General features: G+C 41.4%; 2 protein-coding genes across 6 annotated transcripts in view; one reads left to right on the plus strand and one right to left on the minus strand.

The window, feature by feature from the left end:
* Positions 1-17,073, plus strand: part of klhl29 (kelch like family member 29) — a 198,059-nt gene extending 180,986 nt beyond the window's left edge. For all 4 annotated transcript variants that reach the window (XM_027284236.1, XM_027284235.1, XM_027284237.1 and 1 more), the window contains 3 exons: positions 868-1,061; positions 10,170-10,314; positions 12,457-17,073. In XM_027284236.1, the coding sequence (XP_027140037.1) occupies positions 868-1,061; positions 10,170-10,314; positions 12,457-12,640 (523 nt within the window). In that variant the 3' untranslated portion in view covers positions 12,641-17,073. The remainder of the gene's footprint in view (positions 1-867; positions 1,062-10,169; positions 10,315-12,456) is intronic.
* Positions 16,458-21,809, minus strand: part of atad2b (ATPase family AAA domain containing 2B) — a 62,910-nt gene continuing 57,558 nt past the window's right edge. For both annotated transcript variants that reach the window (XM_027284234.1, XM_019264290.2), the window contains exon 28: positions 16,458-17,827. In XM_027284234.1, the coding sequence (XP_027140035.1) occupies positions 17,786-17,827 (42 nt within the window). In that variant the 3' untranslated portion in view covers positions 16,458-17,785. The remainder of the gene's footprint in view (positions 17,828-21,809) is intronic.

A 21,809-nucleotide genomic window follows, 5' to 3' on the forward strand; every position in this document is an offset into this window, starting at 1 on the left:
CTCCAGCTGGAAGGCTGTCGGCGCGGCCGCTTTGATCAGTGGCCCATGGACACGGGATTACACTGCTAACACACCACCCTAATGGAGCCACGGGCAAAAAACACGCACACAAACACACGTTTTAAACACCCACACACCAAATGCAAATTTAAGAAATATACATATAAACACACACTCAACCTCTGACAAGAGGCACAATCCCATAAGCCAGTGTCTTGTTCACATGGAGCCCATTGTGTCAGGCCCTTTCATCTGTTTGTGCCGAGTTTTAGGCTCGCCGTTGAAGTCTCTGCCAAAGAGGGCTCAGTGAGAAAGGTCCAAAGCTCAGCGCTGACACACAGCCCAACTCTAGAGAGTAATGGCTTGTAGCTCCCAACATATGTTGCTTTGTGTAATTGCTTTAATTGCTGTCATTGTACGTAATGGTTGGTCTTTTTCATCTTCCCTGGTGGTGTAGGCATTCTGCTAATTATATCTGTCAGCCCTGCAGCCAAAACGAGCATTTCACAGTGAATTCAGAACAGTGGGAACTTTGAAATCAGTTTTTCTATATAATGATGTGTGTGTGTCAGGGAGGTGGGGTGGGGCGGGGGGGGGGGGTAAATGAGTGACTACAGAGTAGTTTATGAATCATTAGAGATTTCATAAGTAATTTAGAGACTTTCTGTCATGGATCTGTTTAATGGAAGTGTCGGCGTGACTTTATTTATTATTCAAGTTTGAACCATGACCTCCATCTCCACTTTTCTCTCTCAATTTCCTCTGCTTTGCTTTTTCATTCCATTTCCTCCAAGGTTGTAATGATTACAATGGTGTACAAAAATGGAAAACTATAAACACTAAAGAAAAGAAACTCTTTCTCCCCAGGTATGACACTATCACCAACCAGTGGGAGACGGTTTCTCCTCTTCCAAAGCCGGTCCATTCTGCGGCAGCCACAGTGTGCGGAGGGAAGGTCTACGTGTTCGGAGGTGTGAACGAGGCCGGGCGCTCGGCAGGTGTCCTTCAGTCTTATGTACCGCAGAGCAACACCTGGAGCTTCATTGAATCACCCATGATAGGTAAGACAAGTGACAACACCCGCAGTCTTTGTCACAGACACGGCTCCACTCGCACATTCTTTCAGACACAAGCGTCACAACAGTGGAGAGATGTTATGTCCTCAGGGGACGTGTTGCCATTGTTACCGTCACCTTTTGTGTTATGACAGAGCAGTTGTTCCCTTTTTAAACCGGTGTGTACCAGGTTGTGGTCTGACATTCCCAAATGTGTGGCTCCTCTCTCGCTCCTCATTATGCCTTTGTGTTTCCCATTTGAAAAAGAATGATCCAGTCAGGAGCTAAATTGTTTTACTTCAAGACATGAATGACATGTATGAAAACATTTGCTTTTTCTCAGTGATGTAACCCCAATGCTGGAAAAAAAAACATATTGCAACAGCACAGGTATAACCATTTATCTGTATGCGTTCTTTTAATCTTTGGTCATAAATATCTTGCAGTCTCGTTAAAGAGGACCTCCATTATGGTTACCCGGTTGCCTAGCAACAGCGTTCTCAACAACATTACCCACTTGAACACCTTCCACATTTTGTGCTTGACTTCACCTCTCAAAACCATAAACTCCTGATTGCCATTTGAAGGCATAATATTATCGTACTTATACATTAGATGACTGTGTGAGGGTGAAATTCTGCAGCTGCTATATGTCTCCTTTCATAAACAGGGTTCTATACTCTATAAGTGCAGATATCGACAACCTCAATGTGCCTTGTGCGCTCAGGTGAAGATGAAAGCCAGCATCTGGATTAGAAAAACCTTTGACAAATGTGATTTTAAACTTCAATATCAGAGTTTATTTCGTTTAATTCAGTGTTCAGTGTATGACCTTTTCTGATCCTGTTGTTTTCTCCTCATCATTAAGGCCATACTAGTCAGTATTTTCCATTATCCCCTGCTCTTCCCAAGTTCTATCATTATAATGAGGGAACCATAGCTGAAATGATAGGTGGGTCCAACCACAGCTTCTGACATGGTATTGGCCAAACTCTGTGGTTATTCACTGCACAAATCTGCAGCCACATTCCAGTCTGAGCCACCAGGGACCTGTGAAGGACGCAGCAGCAGAAGAAACACTTTAACCGAGCTGCCATAATTCCAAGGTAGCAGGAAAAACACACAGTGTACAACTCTGCGTGATTCAAAACACTGACAGCTGTGTTCCCAGTGCAAAGATCTTATCCACAGGCAGGTTTCTTTACAAAAATATATCCTTGAAAGGTGCAGCATGGGGATGATTGCTATTGATTTGAACACATCCTTCGAGTCGTTTCGTTTAACATTTGCACATGGACAACACTATTAGACATATAACAAAACTCCTCCAACAGTTTGGCATTTGGGATTTGCTTTTTTGTTAGGTGAGATGTGAAGGTTAGATGTTAGGTTAGATGAGGAGATTGATACCACTCTCATGTCTGCCGGTTAAATACAGAGCTACAACTACAGAAAGAGGGAAACAACCAGCTGACTTTCTTCAAAGCTCACAGAGTAATATGTTAATCTGAATTGTCATTTTTACACAGAAATATAACATGTTAATTAGTGAGCTTTATGTTTCCCCATTTCTATTATTTATAAATTCGGCTAGCTGCTGGCTGCAGCATCTATTTACCGACAAATGTTGAACTTCTCCTTTAAAACAGAACAGGAATGAATATTTTCAAAGCAACAAAAGCAAACAAAATCTATGCATCAATTTTAATAAATTTTCCACACAATTAAATATTCTATATTTGATGCCGGATTACCCCATTTAAGATGTTGGCACATGTTAGATTCTTGGGGTGAGGAGCTGTCCAAATGCTGCTTCTTCTTTTTTTTAAAGAGAGAATTATTATCTCAAATGGTTGCATACTGTTGCTCAAGGCGACACTTGAAGCAGCAGGCATCAGAGAGAAAACACAGGGTCAAAAATTGAATTCAGATGTTTTCTGACAAGAAGTTGTTCTCGTGTCATTAAAGCGCCAGCGCATCCCTCAGCGTCGCTGCCCAGAAACTTGCTCTCTGTTATTAGTGCCTTTTCAGAGCAACACTACTGTGAGGGAAATCATGATTATGTAACACGGCTGTTTGGGGCGAGAGCTGAATGGTATTAAAGGGCTGGCAGAGCAGCTGGCAGAGGAAAAATGAGAGAAAAGTCTGGTGAGAAACACACGCAGGCACACATGCAGAGATGCAGACACACACAACCTCTCCTTACCTCATATCAACTATACACCCCCGGGGGGCACAGGTACACAGCGCATGAATTATGTAACAAGCCAGGAGGTTGCTCCTCCTGTGCGAGTGTGTGTTTGTGTATGCTTAGAGTTTGCCTCTTTGTGTGTGTGTGTGTGTGTGTGTGTGTGTGTGTGTGTGTGTGTGCGTGTGTGTGTTAAGGATAGACGCAGACAGACAGACCGTCATCTGTCAGGGTGTAGATGAGCCCTCGTCTGACAGCAAACGAGCCAAGAGATAATGGACGGGTTTAGTGCTTCCTGTGAAATTGGGCCGGCGATGATTTTAGTGAGCCGGTGGGGAGCGCTTCTCGATCAACCCTCTGCTTCCCTCCATCGCTCTCATCCTCTAATCTCTATGTTCATCTCTTTCTCTCTCTCTCTCTCTCTCTCTCTCTCACACCGCTCCACATGTCTCTGTCTCACCGTCCCCCCCCTCGTCCCTGTCTCTCGCAGTCTCTCAGCACCGTCTTATCGACTGACACAAACACAGCTGTGTGCGTTTTCTGCTACTGTGCCTTTCTGTATGTATGCCTATGTGTGGGGTGCGTGTTTTCCCTCTGCATGGACCGTCTCCCGCATGAACTGCAAATGGGTTTCACAAACACTTATCAGGACTGACTTCCTATCTCTCGCAGAGTGAAAAATAATATTACTCGTGCCAAATATAGTCTCTTCAACAAGTCTATTGAGATGCACGGCTTCTCTGCAGCTTCATCCATATCTTCCTTTTGTCTTCAGTATATCTGTCTCCTGAGCAGTACAGGAACATGGTGGCATAATTGAGGCCCCTCGCATGTACTAAACTATTTATGGAGTCTCATTGTTTTCCCTAAAAGGTCAGTTCACCTAAATAACTGTACAGTTTGGTGATATATCTCTGAGATTTCTGCCTCCACTCGAGCACAATGGAGGTGAAAGGAATTTTGTTTATGCATCAATTGTTTATGAAAAAATCCATAAACCTTTGCAAATAGTATAGCAGTGTGGTATGAACACATTTTTATAATCCTTAATAAAAATTTGCTTTCTGGTAAAACATTTTGTTAGATCATTACACCCCATCAGCTTCTCTATTTCAGAAACTTCTTTGAGGTTGTACATTTCGGGGAGGCAAATTTTCCATCTTCTAATCATCATTTTTGCAGCAGATGTCAATTTAAAAAATAAAAAATAAATAAATAGTGGTCTTCACTAACTTTTTAACATAACTTTAATTCAAATCAATGTTTTTTTTTTTTGGCCTTGCTAGCTGCATGGCTCAAGGGAGACACCTCTGTCCTTCACTTTTGTCCAAACATATCTCAACAAATATTGGATGGATTACCATAACATCTATGTTCCCCGCAGGATGAATTGTAGTAACTTTGATTTTCCCTGACTTTCGGTCTAATACCAACATCAGGCCAAAATTCTTGTTTGTCCAATACTTTATGTTGAAATAACTGCAAAACTAATGATATTCCCATCAGCTTCTGCCGCACTGAGTGCTTATAGTCAAATGCTGGCACGTTAAATTGATTATGAACATGGTAACTATCTAAAAACTAGTATGTAAGCATTGTTACTGTGAGCACATTGGCATGCTTACATTTGCTCAGACACGTACAGTAGGTACAGCCTCACAGAGCAGCTGGCATGGCCGTGGAGTCTTTTTTTTTAAATGCCATGACTGATATGAGCTCTTTCTAGGCTTCTGTACATTACTCTCCATCTTTATTTTTATCAACTCCTTTCTACTGAAGAAATAGCCGCTGCAGAAACTTTTCACAGTGTGCTGTGTAAAGAAATGGTGCCCCCATTACTCCACAAACCAGTCAAAGCAATACAGAGAAAAACAAATTCTCATGTTAAATAACTAAAACTGTGTGTTCACATGTCCCTATCATCTATAAGAAGAAGCCATCTGACAAGAAATCTGTTTTTAGGGCCTAAAAAAAACAAAAATTACCAACATTCCCCATGTCTCTCTCCCCACATTCCTGTCACTCTTCAGCTGTCTCTATCAAAAATAAAAAGTCACAAAATATGAAGTATTAAAGTATTTTCATAATTTGGGTACAGCAAAGTGACATTTTTAATCACTATCGCACATGTTCAGACATCATCAGGCTTGCATGCATCATGCATCCCCTGCCGACAGACAAGTCTCCATCAGCTGGTTGACTCCAGGGACCCAGGAGGAGAAAAAACGCCGTGGCTGGACTGTTCTATCGGGAAATTGACAGCAGAACAATGACTTGCACCAAATGACGTTATCAGCTGAACGGCCACGGCGAGAGCGCCATTATGTAGGTGGAGGAAGAGGAGGAGAAGGTGACACGGCGAGAGAGGCGGAGAAGATGAAGTGTTTCTATAGTTACCTATATTGGACATGACCCCTTTCCCCCCCCCATCTGTTCTCCATCATACTGAATTAAAGTACATCATCCTCTTTCGCTCCCTCTGTTGTTTTGGTCCGTCCTTTCAAAGGCTCTTATTCTCCGCCACATAAAAGGATATTGCGTAAAAGAGAAAAACTTTTTGCTGCTCCAATTACCTTGTTGTAATCTTATCTAAGCTCCTGGCAGCAAGAACTGAAGCTTCTTTGTCCTATTTCCTTCTGCTCCCTCGTCCTCTCTGGTGGGACGCAGGAAGCTGGAGAGGATAGCCAGCACCTCGTCCTCCATCTTTTCTCTAGGAGGAGAATGTCTTGTTTATTCTTTGTTTAGATTCCTCCTCCGCCTGTGACTGACCACACATTTCCACGCTGCTGTAATGCAGGGCATTGTGATGACGACTGCTGTTTGGGAGTCTTTATCAGAGAGAGCGGTCTTATCTAGATCTGTACAGTAAACAGTATTGGTATAATTGAGTGAGTTGCGATATATGTGTGTGTGTGTGTGTGTGTGTGTGTTATCGCTGCAGTAGTGTTCCGGTTTTATAGAATCAGATATCTGCTGTGTTGATGCAGGAATCAGATAGGAAAGGAGGTGAGGGAACAACAAAGTGTTTGTTTGGACAGCAGCCGCAAATTTCATCATCGCCGTGTGTGTTTGTCTGTGCAACGCGTGATTATGTGTGTGTTTTCACTTGTTTCCTGTCCTTGACCTCAGCCCGAGGGGTCCCAGACTTGGTGACTAAGCTGTTTTCTAAGAGTGTGAGAGGCTGCGTCAGCCCGTGTTGCCCCGCAGGCACAGCTGTACTTCTATCACTGCTGCCGTGTTAAAACCTTGTTTTGCTCTTCTTCTTTTTCTCCCTCTACCCTTCCCTGTATTTATTTTTTATGTAGAATGTGGTCAGTGAGTTTTCTAAACTCAGACCTGTGAAACCAGACAAAACCCACTGTGAGGCTTAAGGAATAGCCAGGTTTGTCTCAGAATTAGAAAGTTTTTTTAGCTGACACAGACAATTCTTGGGCACTCTTTACTGTATCCCGCTGTTGTTCAACCAGAAACGGCTCGTTTTCCACGTCGAAGGCCAGGGGATAAGAGCAAAAGCAAAGCAGTGGAGAGATGTTGAACCCTGACAGTGGTCCTTTGAGGCTTGCCAAATGAGAATGCAATATACCTGCCTGGTACTTCTCCAAGCACTCAAACCTGCTGCTTACTGTGGGTCCACGAGAGAAAGAGGCAGGAAGCAATGGTGGGAATTTCTGTGGGGAAAAAAAGAGAGAAAGCTTTTTCCTTTGAGAGCATCCTGTTATTATTCTGCCTCAGGCACCGAGCAGAGAGAAATGAGTGTTCTGTGTTTATGGGACCTAACACAAAAAAATCATGTACACACGCTTATGCTGGGGCACACACACACACGCACACACACACAGGCTCTGAAAGACTTACAGCAGCATACCAATGAGATGAAGAAGGTAAAAGAAGAAAAATAAACACGTCAAGCAAAATGTGAGGAGGACCAGTCAGTGGCAACTTCTTTCTCAACAGTAAAAAATGCATCCAACACCTCTGATGGTTTACGTTGGATTTCAGTGAAACAACTGCATGGAGTCATTTAGAGGCTATAGTATTTTTTCAGCCATAATAGTTGCATGGATAATAATATCTGCTGGTCAGTTCACTAGTATTTGATTTGATTTTGATTTGTTTTGTACTCACTTACTCAAGTCTGATCTGGGGATTTTTTTCATGGACTCATTTTGGTATTTCATTTCCAGACTATTGGAGTCCAGCAATATACGTGTTTTTTTTCTCTCTCTCTCTTTCTCTGAAGTAACTTTGTCCTTCAAAACAGTGACGTCTGTGTTGCTTAACAGATGCCTGTTATTTGTTACATTTTCCATTGAGCTAGGAACATCATTTATTTTTATTTCAGCTCTTCATACAGTACTCAGTGGAGAGATGCGGCCGTCCATGAGTCTAAGGGTTTGATAAATAAGCGCGTGTAATGAGGAGAAATGCACACAAAGATACATTTTGTCTGAAAGTACGTATTTTTAATGTTATTTACCTGCATATCCAATGTTATTAAGACATAATAAAAATAAATAAATAAAAATGTAAAGTTGCACTTCAGCTTTAAGTGAAAGGGCTATACTTAAAATGAACAGCATTATCACATTTGATCTTACAGTACGGTTAGATTGGACTTGCCTTTTGATCATCACAATGAAGTACAACACACTTCTTGGGGTGGAGGTATCGTGCTGTCTTGTCTGGAGAGCGTTGAGTATAATATGAAGTGAAATTGCTCTCCTTAAAGCCTGGCCATGGCCTAATTTGATCCCGCGGTGTTGTTAGACAACACTTGCTTTTTGATCATTACAAATAATAGTAAAAATGATGAATGATGAATGAATCTTCAAATAGAAGACATACTGACCCTCTACTGTAGCATAACAGCAGTCTTGATTCGGTTTCTCTCATTTGGACTCGATCTTGATTTGGACTTGAACCTATTCAGAGTCTTGCCGATTAGTCCTTGGACTCGATAAAGGTGGTCTTGACTGCAGCATTGCTTATACCCGCCTCACATCACGTGTTAGCATTGTCTTTGTGAACTTGTAAGCGTGCTGGAGTTAGCGTTTAATTCAAAGCATTGCTGTGTGTCAGTGCAGCCTCACAGAGCTGCAAGCTGTAGATGCCAGGGGCCAGATGTATAAATGATGGCCTGGTATGTTTGAAAGAGGAATGTGCATCCTTCAGACTAGACGCTCACAGAGTTTTGTAGATCCAGATGCAGGATCGAATATACGGTGAGAGACGTAATGTAAGAGGAAAACACTGTTTGTTATTTGCCAATTTCACTGATTGTATTATAATGTTTGCAGGTCACACAGTAATCTGTAAACTGTCGATCAAATGCATTTATAAAAATATTGTAGTAATCTTTTTACATATTTGAGCCTTCTGTTGATGATCTTTTTTATTTTTGTGTGAAGCACTTTGTTTCTATATGAGTCTATAAATGAATTACCGATCGTCCTGTTTAATAAAGATGAAATATCCCTGCAGTGAAGGTTTACAGGTACATGTGATGAATTAATGATATGGGTGCTATAAATAGCCATGCATAATAGTTCAGTGCATAATGACGGCGACACAATCTGTTAAACTGCACTTCTTTATTGTTCCTGTCATTGACAGGGCTAATGAGTGGTGGAGTATTGACATCCAAAGAGATGTTTATGGATGTTTCGACATCTATTTATGGTGAACTGTGGGAGTAGAAACGAAGCTTGTGCATGGGCACCCAGTTCCACAGTGACTGAGATTTATAAAATAGAAAAAAGGCACACATGCAGCTTCATAAATCTGACAAAAGTAACACGTATGCATATTTCTGCCTTTGTGCGTACAGTTTCATACACAAGCTGTTTGTACCTTGCTGTCACAGAACCTCATGAGTTGAAGCATAGCTGAAAACATAATGCAGTGTGGCTCATTCAGAGTATCACTCCGGAGGGAGGCAGCACCTCTCGCCTCCAGAGGTGACCTGTTAATTAAACATGTCGGCCTGCTCTGAGCAGCCGAGGGGGAGGCGGTTCTACTACACGAGAGAAGCTTTGCGTGCTTTCCCACCGCCGTTATTAAGGCGTCAGACGTTATTCCTCCTGTTGCCCGTCTCCAATGAGGGATGTCCGTCCGTTGTGGCAGCAAGCAGAGGACGTCGGCTCATAGCCAAGTGTCTGTGCATTATTCATGCTGCTTGTAAATTGGCCAGCTGCAGTCTGCTGAAGAGGAATTGCTCCGAGTTTGAAATACACTTCCTCTTCCCACACAGCAGGGCTGCTGCTCGCAAGCTGCAGGTTTCCAATAGCATCGTTCCGCACAAACCAGTGTTTCATTTTGTTTCCCATCATCTATAATTCTACAGTGGTGCTGCTTCAATGCTTCTGTTTTCCTCATGTGCTATACACTGTATCAGATTGAATTATACAATATGCAGTATCCCACCTGTTCACTCATGTATTTCCAATACATGGGCATACTGTTTTTTTTCTTTTCTTTATTTTCACATTTTTGAATCTATGGCTGTGGCAGATGGTGTAATGCAATTGTGAATTATTGGGACTTAGGTGACTCTTTTATATTGCTGCCAAGCCCAAACATATTTTGAGCAGAACCCAATAAAGCCACAGAGATTTATGAACTCCGCTTTTTCCACTGGTTTGCTATCCATTCTGTTTTCTCCTCCCAAAGCAATCTTGAGAATGGCACATCTGTAAAGTGATAAGGAGAATGTTGATGATGATTTTTGCATGCGGCCTGGAGACCGCAGGGGGAAAAAATGTGAAGCAAAAAGAAAAAAAAAAAACAAATTGGTGCCATTATACTGAATGGAATTTCTGCTGTGTGTGAGAATGACATTCAAACAATAGCTCTGTATTTTCTTTAACAAAACTCTCTCCTTCCTTCCCTCCCTCCCTCTCTCTCTGCTCTTTCTCTCATATCTTTAGATAACAAATACGCCCCTGCAGTGAGTCTAAACGGTTTTATATTCATCCTGGGAGGAGCCTACGCTCGAGCCACCACTATCTATGACCCAGACAAAGGCAACATCAAGGCTGGTCCCAACATGAATCACTCTCGGCAGTTCTGCAGGTAAGAGATTACCAACGTAGCGGTGCTCAAACGACTTTAACAAAAAACAACACATTATTACACAGCCTCCAAAAAAAATATATAGAAGTGGGGCGGCGTTTAGCTCAGTTGGTAGAGCAGCCGCCTTGCTGGGTTCGAATTCGACCTGTGGCTCTTTCCCGCATGTCATTCTCCATCTCTGTCTCCCTGCATTCTTGTCACTCTTCAGCTGTTTCTATCAATTAAAGCTTGAAAAGGCCAAAAATATGTAAAACTGAAGCTTATTAGTAATCTGTGAACAAAGCCAGTTATGGGCTGACACTGTTTCCAACACAATGCACTGAGGTTATTAAAAAAAAAATAGCTTTCTAATTCTTGGGCTTGTTTTTTAAAATTGCTTGATCAGTAACGCCGCTGTCTGTTATGCTGAGAAAAACAAAAGAAATCCTCCATCAAAAGAAACTGCTTGATTTAATCAACTTTCTCTCAAAGCATTTAATCGCTCTATTTCATCCTGAGCTCTGAATTAATACGGTGATATGTAAGTCGTTTGTATTTTGGGGTTTATTTGGACATAGTTAGGCGATTTTAATGTTCTAAAACAAAGAGAAGAAATGGGAGCCCACACAACAACATCACTGTTGGACAATTTGTGGACACATAATGCCTGATTAAGGGAAATAAATGAAAATTAACAACAGTGGGATTACATCCTAATATCCCAGACAGCTCGAGCCACTGAGGTGTGCAGTTTGTTGGATAGTAAACCACTGTTTTCTAAGCCTGAGCCCTTTTTCGTAGGAGCTGAGAAAGAAGCATGCATGAAATACATTTGGGAGGCAATTACAGACGGTGATCTTATGTGCAGTATGTATAACATAAATCATGTTGTCAGAGTTATTGATAAGCTGCAGCAGCACACGCCAGGCAGCTGTTCTGCTACATTTAACTAAGTCTGACACACAAGGAAGAGGAAGAGATGCAGGGGAGAGAACAAACACACAGAGGTGCCAAAAGAGAAACACACAAATACTCAGAAACAGTGCTATCTACGGCGCATTGCCCCGCACACAAGATGAAGTCCAGCAGGTCATCGTGCAGGAGAGCTGATAGTCTCACTGCGGCCGGCCCTCTGCAGACCAGCACCTCCCCTCTGTTTATCAGGACAAGCAGCTCCAGGCTTTGCCCTGTATGCTCTCCATTTTATGTAATAATCTTTTTTCAGTATTGAATTTGTGTTATAGAACTGCCCGTCGTTCGTCCTGTGCACGTGTGTGTTTGAGCGCGTACCTTATGTAAATGCAGATCGTTCCAAACCCCAATAGGAGTACAAAGCCCTAATCAGCTTACTGCCCAAGTTTTAATCCTCTCTGCACACAAACTCCTGCTTCTGTTTCCTCATATCAAATGAGCACATTTGTACAGATATTTGCTTTTTCATTAGTTTTCTCTCTCACCCTCAAGAGGAAATGTAATGTTTTGTTCCCCTCCCACCCTTACAAAGTAGCCTTATTAGGCATGCGGCACATGCCAACGATGTGAAAAAATCTCAGGTGTGGCCCCCAGCGTGACGATCAGCATGTTTATGAAGATATCGTCTTCTGTGTGTCTTTGTTGTCTAATCATGATTAAGAATAAGAACAATATTCCTGCTTGCTGTGAGTCATGGCTATCTATTATCAAAGCCACATTAGCTCGCACTCGCTTTCACCCACTTATCTTCCTGACACAGATTCTCATTATTATTTGTTCCTAATAGCCGGTGCTTTTAATTTGAAGCAGCAGTAGGAAATGTTGGGTTTGCATTAGCAGTAACTTAATAAGCCTCCGATACGGTTGTAAGAGAGTGAGGTGAGGCTGATATCAATCAGGTAAAATTGCAAACTGTCACGCTGGATTACAAGCATGCATTATTTTCTGTGAATACCTAATGCATAGAGAGGTGGGTTATTTGAATCCACAGTGGGAATGGTAGACTCTGCCACGAACAGTAACATTTACTATATGTAAATACATTGAATGGCTATTGTTGAAATTATTTATATATATATCTATATATATATAATATATATTATATATGAATACAAGTATTTCCTAAAATGTCTATTCCTTGAAGGATTGTAACTGAACAAAGCAAAACAAAACTCTGTCTTGTCTATGCAGCGCTGTTATCCTGGACGGGAAGATCTACGCCACAGGAGGCATTGTGAGCAGTGAGGGTCCAGCTCTCGGCAACATGGAGACCTTCGACCCTTGCTCCAACACTTGGACTCTCCTTCAGTCACTGCCCTGCCCGCTCTTCAGACACGGCTGTGTGGTCATCAAGAAGTACATTCAGAGCGGCTGAGGGTGGCCGATCACAACGGGTCGACACCAAACACCAGCTGAGCTCCAGGTTGTGGGACGACGTGAGATGGCAGCTTAGGGCCAGGCCGGTCGATCAGCGACCTCTGGACTTGACGCCAGCATCCATCCACCCTGTAACCCGTCCCACCCCCTCAAAAAAAAAAAAAAAAAAAAAGAAAAGAAAAAGCCCTGTGCAGAATGTACTCATGTTCAACTACTCAGCCATGTCAGGTGACGATGCCTAACCTCCAGTACTGTATGTGTCATGGTAGTAGTTCATCCTCTCATCCAACAGGCACAGGGACCCTCTTAGTAAATTACAGCCTCCTTGGTTTTCAGTAAAGTCATCATTGTTTCAGTTCTGTCTTTTCCAGATCTCTGTGAACTCACCACCTCTCTTATTCTTTATGATACTCTGACTCAGTGCAGTGAAAGCCATTGCAGATCCAGAGTGTTGTCCCTAGTTGAGAATTATGTTTGACAGGTGTAGGTTTCATAGTCATTTATTAGAGTAGTTTCTTTTTGGTATTTAAGCATTTTCAGTCCATGACATCTACAGGGCAGGAGGAATAGAGAAAGAAAAAGGAATGCACAGGAACTGTTTTACTCTTTATCAGTTTCTTCTCTCTCCTCTGTATCAGGAATTGAAATTCCTACTGTGAGTTTGGATTTATGAGGTAATTTTAAAAACAGATTTTGAACTCTGTGTTACCTGGTTCCTTTAATGACTTACTAAACATAGGAAAAACCATTAAATCTGGGTCACATAGGGATTAAAGAGAGGAAATCTTTTTTCTTTTTTCTTTGTTCTTGCGCAAATTTCCAGTCTGATTGCGATATCATCTGAAGGGTGAGTGGATTTTCTTTTCTCCCCTTCCGATTCATAATCTCCTGGTCTCTGGGACAAAGACGGCATTGCATTTAGAGAGAGAGGGAATTCCTCCTTCTACTGACATCTGATCAGATGCTCAAGTTTGGACAGTTCCTCCGGAAAAAAAAGCACAATAACCACCTGTGACTGTTATCATAGAAGTTATCTGTTGATCCATATTTTGTGTCTTACATCAGTTTCCCCCGCACCGCTTTGTTTTATACAAATGTTTCATTGCAACCCACAAAATGATGTAGGGTTGTTATTCTGTAAATACAGGAAGGAAATATGTATATTTTAAAACCTGAAGGCAATTCTGTATAAATGTTTTTAGAAAAAAAAAAAATCATAGGTTGGATTCAAAATGGTATGTCTGTAAATCTGTACCCAAAAAGGAGAAATTAACAGTTGTTATTATTGAAACCTAATACATATACCAGAACATGAACACAGTGTGGAGTCTTTTTTGTATACCATCTAATAAATAAAGAAAATGGTAAAGACATGAGCTCTAGTGAAGGTAAGTATCTTGTTCACATCTCAAACTACTTGAAGTGTCACTTTAAAAAGCTGATGTGACGAAATGGTTTCCCAAATTTGCTTTCACACTCTCCTTTTCCACAGATCATCTAAAACTACAGGTGTGAATTTCACATCCGTCTTACAGTAAGAAAAATCACTTACAAAGCACTTGAAATTTACAGTTTGAACCTTTTTATTTCAAGTATATCACAGCAGTTTATTTGAGAAATACAGTAAATGTTTCATTTCAAATATAACTTACACTAACGTAACAATTGTGAACAGGTGTGTTAAAATACACAAACGAACAGAAGTGACAAAGCTATGGAAAGTCTCGACTAAATTAATAGTGAAAAATAGGGAAGAACAAAGTAATTCAGGATAGAACAAACCCTTTCCTTCTGCATACTGGACTAAGTAGTCTCAACTACCAGACAAAAATTGGTTGTTAGTCCAAACTGGCTACAATTTATAATAAGAAAGGAATATCACAATGTATGACATTTAACTACCCATATTTTATTTCCATATGCGTTTTTAAATCCATAAAAAATAACTCTTTTGGCAGAAAGTGGAGACAAAGTGAAAAACATTAAAAAGGTTAGTCTGGTCCTGTTTCTCTTCCTGGGATGTTTGTTTTCTTTTAAATATCACTTCCTTCCCAATGTTAGTCTCTTCCAGTATGCCACAGTCTGTAACCACTTGAACGAAGAAAACACCAGAACAATGAAATAAATAGAAAAGTTGAAAGGGCATGTTGTCGCGTGTTGAACCTGAGAGACCTGTAAACCCTTTATTCCCCCGTACACGCCAAATAAACCTGCTACACAAACGCTACGCAAATTCAGCAAAATTATTCAAAACGGACGTGTGACGCTCACCGATTTGTTAGATTTCAAACGTACAAAAAGACAATTTACTGAATATTAGGTGTAAAACATGTTTAATAATAAATAATCAGAATCATGAGATGAAAATCTGCAAAAAAAACAAACAAATAATAATAATAATAAAAAAAAAGGCGTGTGTAAAGAGGCAGAAAATGCTCTCTATAGCTTCTAACAAGGTATGGGGTGATAATATGAAAGAGGAGCAGATCTAGGATTATCTCCTCAGTGTCAAGGTACAGTAGAAATTAACCTGAAACTAAAGCATAAAATATACAATTCATGAAATATCTTTAAAATGTATGCAATCATCATCTGGCTCAAATGCAAACATACATAACAATCAGAGAGATATAAACAACTCTTGGATTACTGCAGCAGCCGTGGTTGCACTGACCTGGTACCTTAGATGGTACTGTAGATGTTGCAACAGTATTTCAGGGAGAGAAAAATACTGCGTTTGTACCCAGTAAACAGTTTTCGCATTAAAATAAATTAAGCTGAGGTAGCGTTGGTTTTTCTCTCTGCAGTAGTCCAAGTGCTAACCTGTCATTGCCAGTTTGCATATGGTCTTTGCTTTTGTCACCTAGAATTTGAGAAAAAGGCAGAGGTGAGCTGGGGTCAGAGTTGCACCAAGAGGTTTGAGGATTGGACAAGAGTGCTTTGAGAGAAAGAAGGGGCCTTCTCCAGTCTACACCTGCTCAAAATATGGCATCTCTCCAAACCGTGAAAATGCCATGAAAACCTTATAAAGCTTCAGTAAACACCTTCATTTACTGCAGTCAAAAAACATATATCATGTTGCCCACAGATTAGAGTCCAGCTTCTCTCGCCTGGTGTTGAGAATAACAGAAAGAAATAAACCCACAGAGTCGGTACACACATTTAAAATGAGAAAAAAAAAAGAAATCATGTAATGCTTTATACACCTTTGTGACGGGCACTGCCTAGAATGGCCTTGTTCGTTATGGATTGACAACCCATGCAAAAACAAGAAACTCAAGCAAAGCATCGTATAAAAAAAAAAAATGTAAAAAATAATTATCAAATACACAACATAATACATAGGTTGTTATTACCATCTAATAGAACATTTTCATAGTTGAAACAGAGTTCGTGTGAACAGGCACCATTATGTCAGCACCTTTTGAGGGAGTGGGAGAACACTTGGCACAATAAATCGTTTTTGAGTCACATCATTATGTTTTGCATATGAAAAACTGAAGAAAAGCTGGTGTCGTCAACCTCTTCTTACACCTGCTGTCTGCTCAGGTGGAGACTGACCTCCCCATCAGGTCGGCGTTTAACAGGGCATGAATACATTTAAATAGCATTAAAAAAAAAAAACTTAAAAAAAAAACATTTCAAGTGCTTGGGACATATCTGCCCTTGAGAAACTGACAGACATAGTAGGTAGGTATTAAATTCCTTTCGTATTCCTCAGATTTTTCAAATGTTAATTACTTTTTATCTTGGCCAAGGTTGGAGATGTATAAGAGAGATATGTTTTGAAACGACCTAAATGGCATTGAGATATCTTTTTTTTTTTGCTTCAAGGTCACTGGGACCTCAGTGGTTAGGACCCACCCCAACATGGGAGCCTGTTCATTGTCACGAGAAGTAAATAAAAAAATCCTGCTCAATATATCAGAGTTTCGTATGAGGTTTTCAAATAAGGCACACACTAGGCAGTGCAAACTCTAGACGCATTCCAATTTGTACTGCTTCCAGTTCCTCGGCCGGGGGTGTCGGTAGGAAAATCAACTGACGGGCACAGCTTGAGCAAGGAGGGAAAACATTCAGGCTGTGAATGCAGTGAGGGAGGGGGGCTCAGCTACCACAAAACTATTCAGGACATAACAAGACTGCGAATGAGTGAATGTTCCCAGTGAGGTGGATGTATAGTTGACATACAGGTGGCGCTATGCTTGTTCCTCAGTAACTCTGAGACGAGCACTGCGCGGGCATTTTCACACCATGACCGCTGTGATGAAGAGGACATAATGGGTTCTAGTTCTGATGTGCTGACCTCAACTAGTTTGTAATCCAACTAGAACTTCTTTGTAAACTATTGTCTGGGGGTGAGTGTCCTTGACGGTGGCTCAGATATTAAACTAATCAAGTAGGTAAAATAGCAAAAAAAAAAAAAAAAAAGAAAGAAAAAAAAACCGAGCCGCATAATATCATGGTGACAACTGGCCAATGACGAAGCGTTCCACTCGAGGGCAAGATGGGCTCAGCAATGTAGTTCAGTGATTCAGAACATTATCTGTCCTCATCTCCTAGCGGCACTCTGCATTCACACTTCTGCTGGTGAGGATCTGAGTGAGTGTGTGGGTGTGTGTGTGTGTTTTTGTAGAAATGCACGCATACCTAAGTGTCAGTGTGTGTGTGTGTGTGTGTGTGTGTGTGTGTGTGTGCGTGCGTGGCCTGCTTCTGAGAGAAGCAGCCAGGCTGCGATATGACATCACCCGATCTATTGGTTTTGCTAGTCATCCAAGTTAAGAAGTAATCCCAAGAGCAGCATGGATAAAAGTTTAGGATAGCACCCGAGTAGCACCAGGGTTGCCCGTCACTGTTGGTGTGTGCGCGCGTGTGTGACTGACACACCTCCAGGGGTTTGGTTGTGTAGAATGGGTCTGGATCTGGCCAGGTTCCTGAGACGATAGCACCATTAAATGTCTCTGTCCTCGCCCTCGTCGCATTCCCTCCCCTGCGGGAAGAGGGGCACCAAATTTTCTCTCTGTGTGTGTTTTCAATGATGAGGGCTGGACTCAGAAGCTCCATTGCTCTCTCTTACTCAGTTTGTATGTGTCTTTGTGGTCCCAGGCTGTTCAGGATCTACCTGATAGGTATTCTCTCCATTTCACAGGAATGTATCAAAATGCTGGATCCTCTCCTCCATCTCCTGCACCACAAACACAGAGAGAGAGAAAGACGCACACACACATACAGACAGTGCTTAGTCTCAACCAACACAGCAAACTCGAATGTGTGTATAAAGCATCTGTGTGCCACGGTTTCAATATTACTTGGAAATTTCCCACAGCAAACAACAGCTTTCACCATGATAAATGATGTAAAATGAAGCAAAGCTGTGCTGGAATGAGACAGCCGATTTTTCTCAGCATGGAAACAGCAGAGTTTGACACTGACTAAATCTGAACAGAGCCGGAGGAAGAGAGATGGATGTTAGCCTGCAATAGACCATGATTAATGCCTTGAAGATGTTACACTGTGTGTGTTCTCTCATCTGAATGGCTGAGTCAGTGCGACAGACGTCGCTACAAGATACCAATTCCAACGTCTACAGCGTAAGTGAAAAACCTCACAGTAAAAAGCAAATTCACATTTCTGAAGAGAGAGATCAACTTCTCCAGGGAAGGACGGCCACCATCTCATATGCTAAAAGTCATAATTTACGCAAACAGATGAGTGTAATTAGGAGCCATTAGCAGATACTACAAACTCTGTTTTGAGCGCTTCTATTTGTGGCGCCTTTTAAATTATTTTTGTAGCACGATTTTTTTTAAAAGAGCATAATTTTAAAGTGGGTCATTAAAGCAGAAACTTTAGATCTTGATCACTGATGAAAGTCATTTTAATGAAATGTCAAATATTCATTGGTTCACGCTTCTCAAATGTGAATATTTGTTGTTTTTCTTAACTGAATTGATAATTCATCACAAAAATGACAGATATTTGCAGCCCTAAATACTTGTCTGATTTAGCGAGCAGTCCAAAACTTCTTGTATGCTTTTGTTTCGATTGTATTTCATGCGTCTTCCGGTGACGAATCACCTCAGAAATGCTCTCAGAAGTTTGAACAGATTGAAAAGTTAAAATGAATGCTATGCTCATGCATACTTTTGTTCGCTGTAAAATGGCATTGAACTCACAAGCTAATATCTGATGATTAATGTTTGTAATCCTCTCATCAACACACACACACACACAAACAGATTAACTGCTGCTCACGTCCTCTGTTAAATGAAACTAAGGGTGCATAGTGGCCATCAATAAAGCACTTAGCAGTTTATCATACCCACAACTCTTAGCTCCAGGTCAGACCCGTTAGAAAATTCAATGAAGGTATAAAAAAGTGAAGTTAACGTGCAGCTGAATAAAAAGTCGCTAATTTAGAAAATTCCTTAAAAGCTTCAGTTCATCAGATGCAGCCCATGTTTTTAACACTGTGTGTGTGCCCGTCTCACAGTGCACTCACACACACCAGCACACAAATAAGCTCTACACCGCCTTGACGTTTTGCACCTCCTGTGATCGAAGTCTACCCGCCTGAAGGTCTATCACCTTGTCATCCCTAAAACACAGCAGACAATATAACAAGCATCCGCAGCGCCTACACTGTGCCTCACTATCATAAAGTTAGGCCTATTAGTTAGTGTCTCTCTCTCATGAACATGAGAGTAAGTCGACCAGCAATAACATGGTTTAGTTCCTGCATACAACATGGCATAATTAGGAGTTTTGACTCACGAAGGGAGCCATCAAAAAAAAAAAAATCCAACATCGTGTGCCCTACACCGCTACAATGTCCTCAATTTGTGATGTTCAAACAATTTGTGACACAGGTGTAATAAAGTACTTGCTGTACCCATCTTCTTTGAAACTGTCTTATCCACTTTCACCTGACTTAGTGATTTCCTCAATTTCCCCGGATCAAATTTCCTACAATCCCAGAGAGAACAAGGCCCTCTGCAGTGTGTACGTGTAGGTTAGGAGAGCAAAAACAACCACAGCCTAACATTTTCTTTCCACAAAAGAAAAAGCCAGAGTCGACAGAGAACAATTTTGTGTGCTGCGCCTGGATGAAGGTGTTGTTTCACAAGGTACTGACAACACGATTCACAATGATGAAAGCTCGGGCTGCTCTGCATTCTGTTCTACAAAAGGCTACTGTCAGTGGGGAAACGGATTTCTCTGCCTGTTTTACGATGGATTTATAATTTCGTCTTTAGATGGCTGTTCAACAAACTGCTACAAAACCATTTACATTTTGCCGCCTATCTGCATAGAACAAGTCACAATCAAATGACTAAATGGAGCTAGAAATTCAGTATGTTTTAGGAACAATCGACACTGCCTCTGATGCTGCTTTCGATAAACAAGTAAGCCAAAACGGGTATATTAAATGACCCGCGGGCCACAATCTTGAGCAGCAAACACACAAATAAGCAGAAAAATAACCAAACCCTTATGAGGATCAGCTTGCTGCGGCATCACACAGATTCCGGTTAAAGGTCAAAGGCTCTTACAGTTTTAAATTGCTGTCTGAAACACGGCAAAATGAAACATTAAGCCTAGGGCAATCTGAATGCCAATTTGTAGATAAGAACATACTTGGCATGTTATTGAGTACAGAGCGGAGATGACTTTAACTGGAAGCAGGGTGCAGTCCACTCCATCTGCTAAAAGGTCAGCTCTTCTGGATGGCTGAGACTAGCCAAACCCCAGAGGAGGACGGGGAGAGTAAAGGAGACAAATGTATGGACATGCTTCATTTCACTCGTCTCCGCGACGTAGACACAAACACCGTGCGCGGCAACAGAGTAACATTAAGTGGAAATGGCTTCAGCCGTCACGCAGAGTACCAACCTGGATACGTGTGTGCATGTTTCCGCATTCTCTAGGGAGGAAACAAGGAGATGACCTGCTGCGGAGGCGAGATGTGTGTTGGAAACACAGGCAAACAAAACACGTGCCAAACGAGCTGACATTTCTGCTCTGGAAACACCAATTTAGGCTGGCAGGATGAAATGAACCCAGACATGCGCCCACCTCCCCGCCGTCCCCCATCCCATCCTCCACCAGCCGGCCTGTCGACAGGCGGCACCACCTGGCTGACTGTTCTCTCCCTCTCTTTCTCTCTCTCTCCCCCTCTCCCACTTCCTCTCTCTGATAGTCTGACAGCCAGTTCTGGCTACCAACTCCAGGACACTACCATTCCTGGCCCTCTGTCTGCGCCGACATCCTACAGCAGCAGCAGATGACCAGATGGGATTCTGGGAAAATATACAGCAGCTTTCTCTGTATGGAACACTGTCAAGGGAGATCAAAAATGAAAATTAAAAAAAATGGAAAAAAAATTACCTTGTATTCAGTCTCTTTTTGTTAACCACTGCTCACTGCACATGAGAGAGAGACGAAACACTCCGCACACCTAGTGTGCTTCGATAAAGATTTGTTGTTTTTTCATTTTTAAACATTTTATGACCTTGATTTGACAGTAATAAACTTCTATTTAGTCTAAATTGATTAAATTAAACTAAATGACAAGCGGGGCACGGAAATGTATTAACTCCTTGGGTCATACAGGCTTAACTCTGTTAGTTGGAAATATTAATTAACTCTATTTCTTATGCTGCCAAGACCTCCTTCAAATTTCTGAATACAGAACATTTGAAATTGTAATCCTAAATTTTAAGCCTCATATTGATTTATACCATTACTGCTCAGCTCTACTTCCACAGTCAGCATCTATCCACCGTGACACACATGAATCCCTTCTCCGATACCAGTTGTTTAGAATCACTGCGATGAACCTTTCCTTTGGCATCATGAAACTTGGACTGAGTTATTCTGCTTGTCAAAACTGCAACACAAAATGATAGATGAAGGCAGAAGATATATATTTATCTTCAGGCCGTTTCTTTTCTCAATAAAGCCCTGCAAAACACCTAATATTACCTCTTTTGTACTGCACACAAAAGATGCCCCTTGTTAGACAGCTACGATAGTCTCACATTCATTCACAACTGAATTTGTCTTGCTCACTCATTCTCTTTGAGGCTTGAAACTTCTTGCTGGTTAACTGGCAACAAGGTGTTCGGGCAACTATTGTGTGATGAAAAAACAATACAATGTCATAT

Source organism: Larimichthys crocea, chromosome XI (assembly GCF_000972845.2).
Source record: "Larimichthys crocea isolate SSNF chromosome XI, L_crocea_2.0, whole genome shotgun sequence".
Classification (NCBI taxonomy): Eukaryota; Metazoa; Chordata; class Actinopteri; family Sciaenidae; genus Larimichthys; species Larimichthys crocea.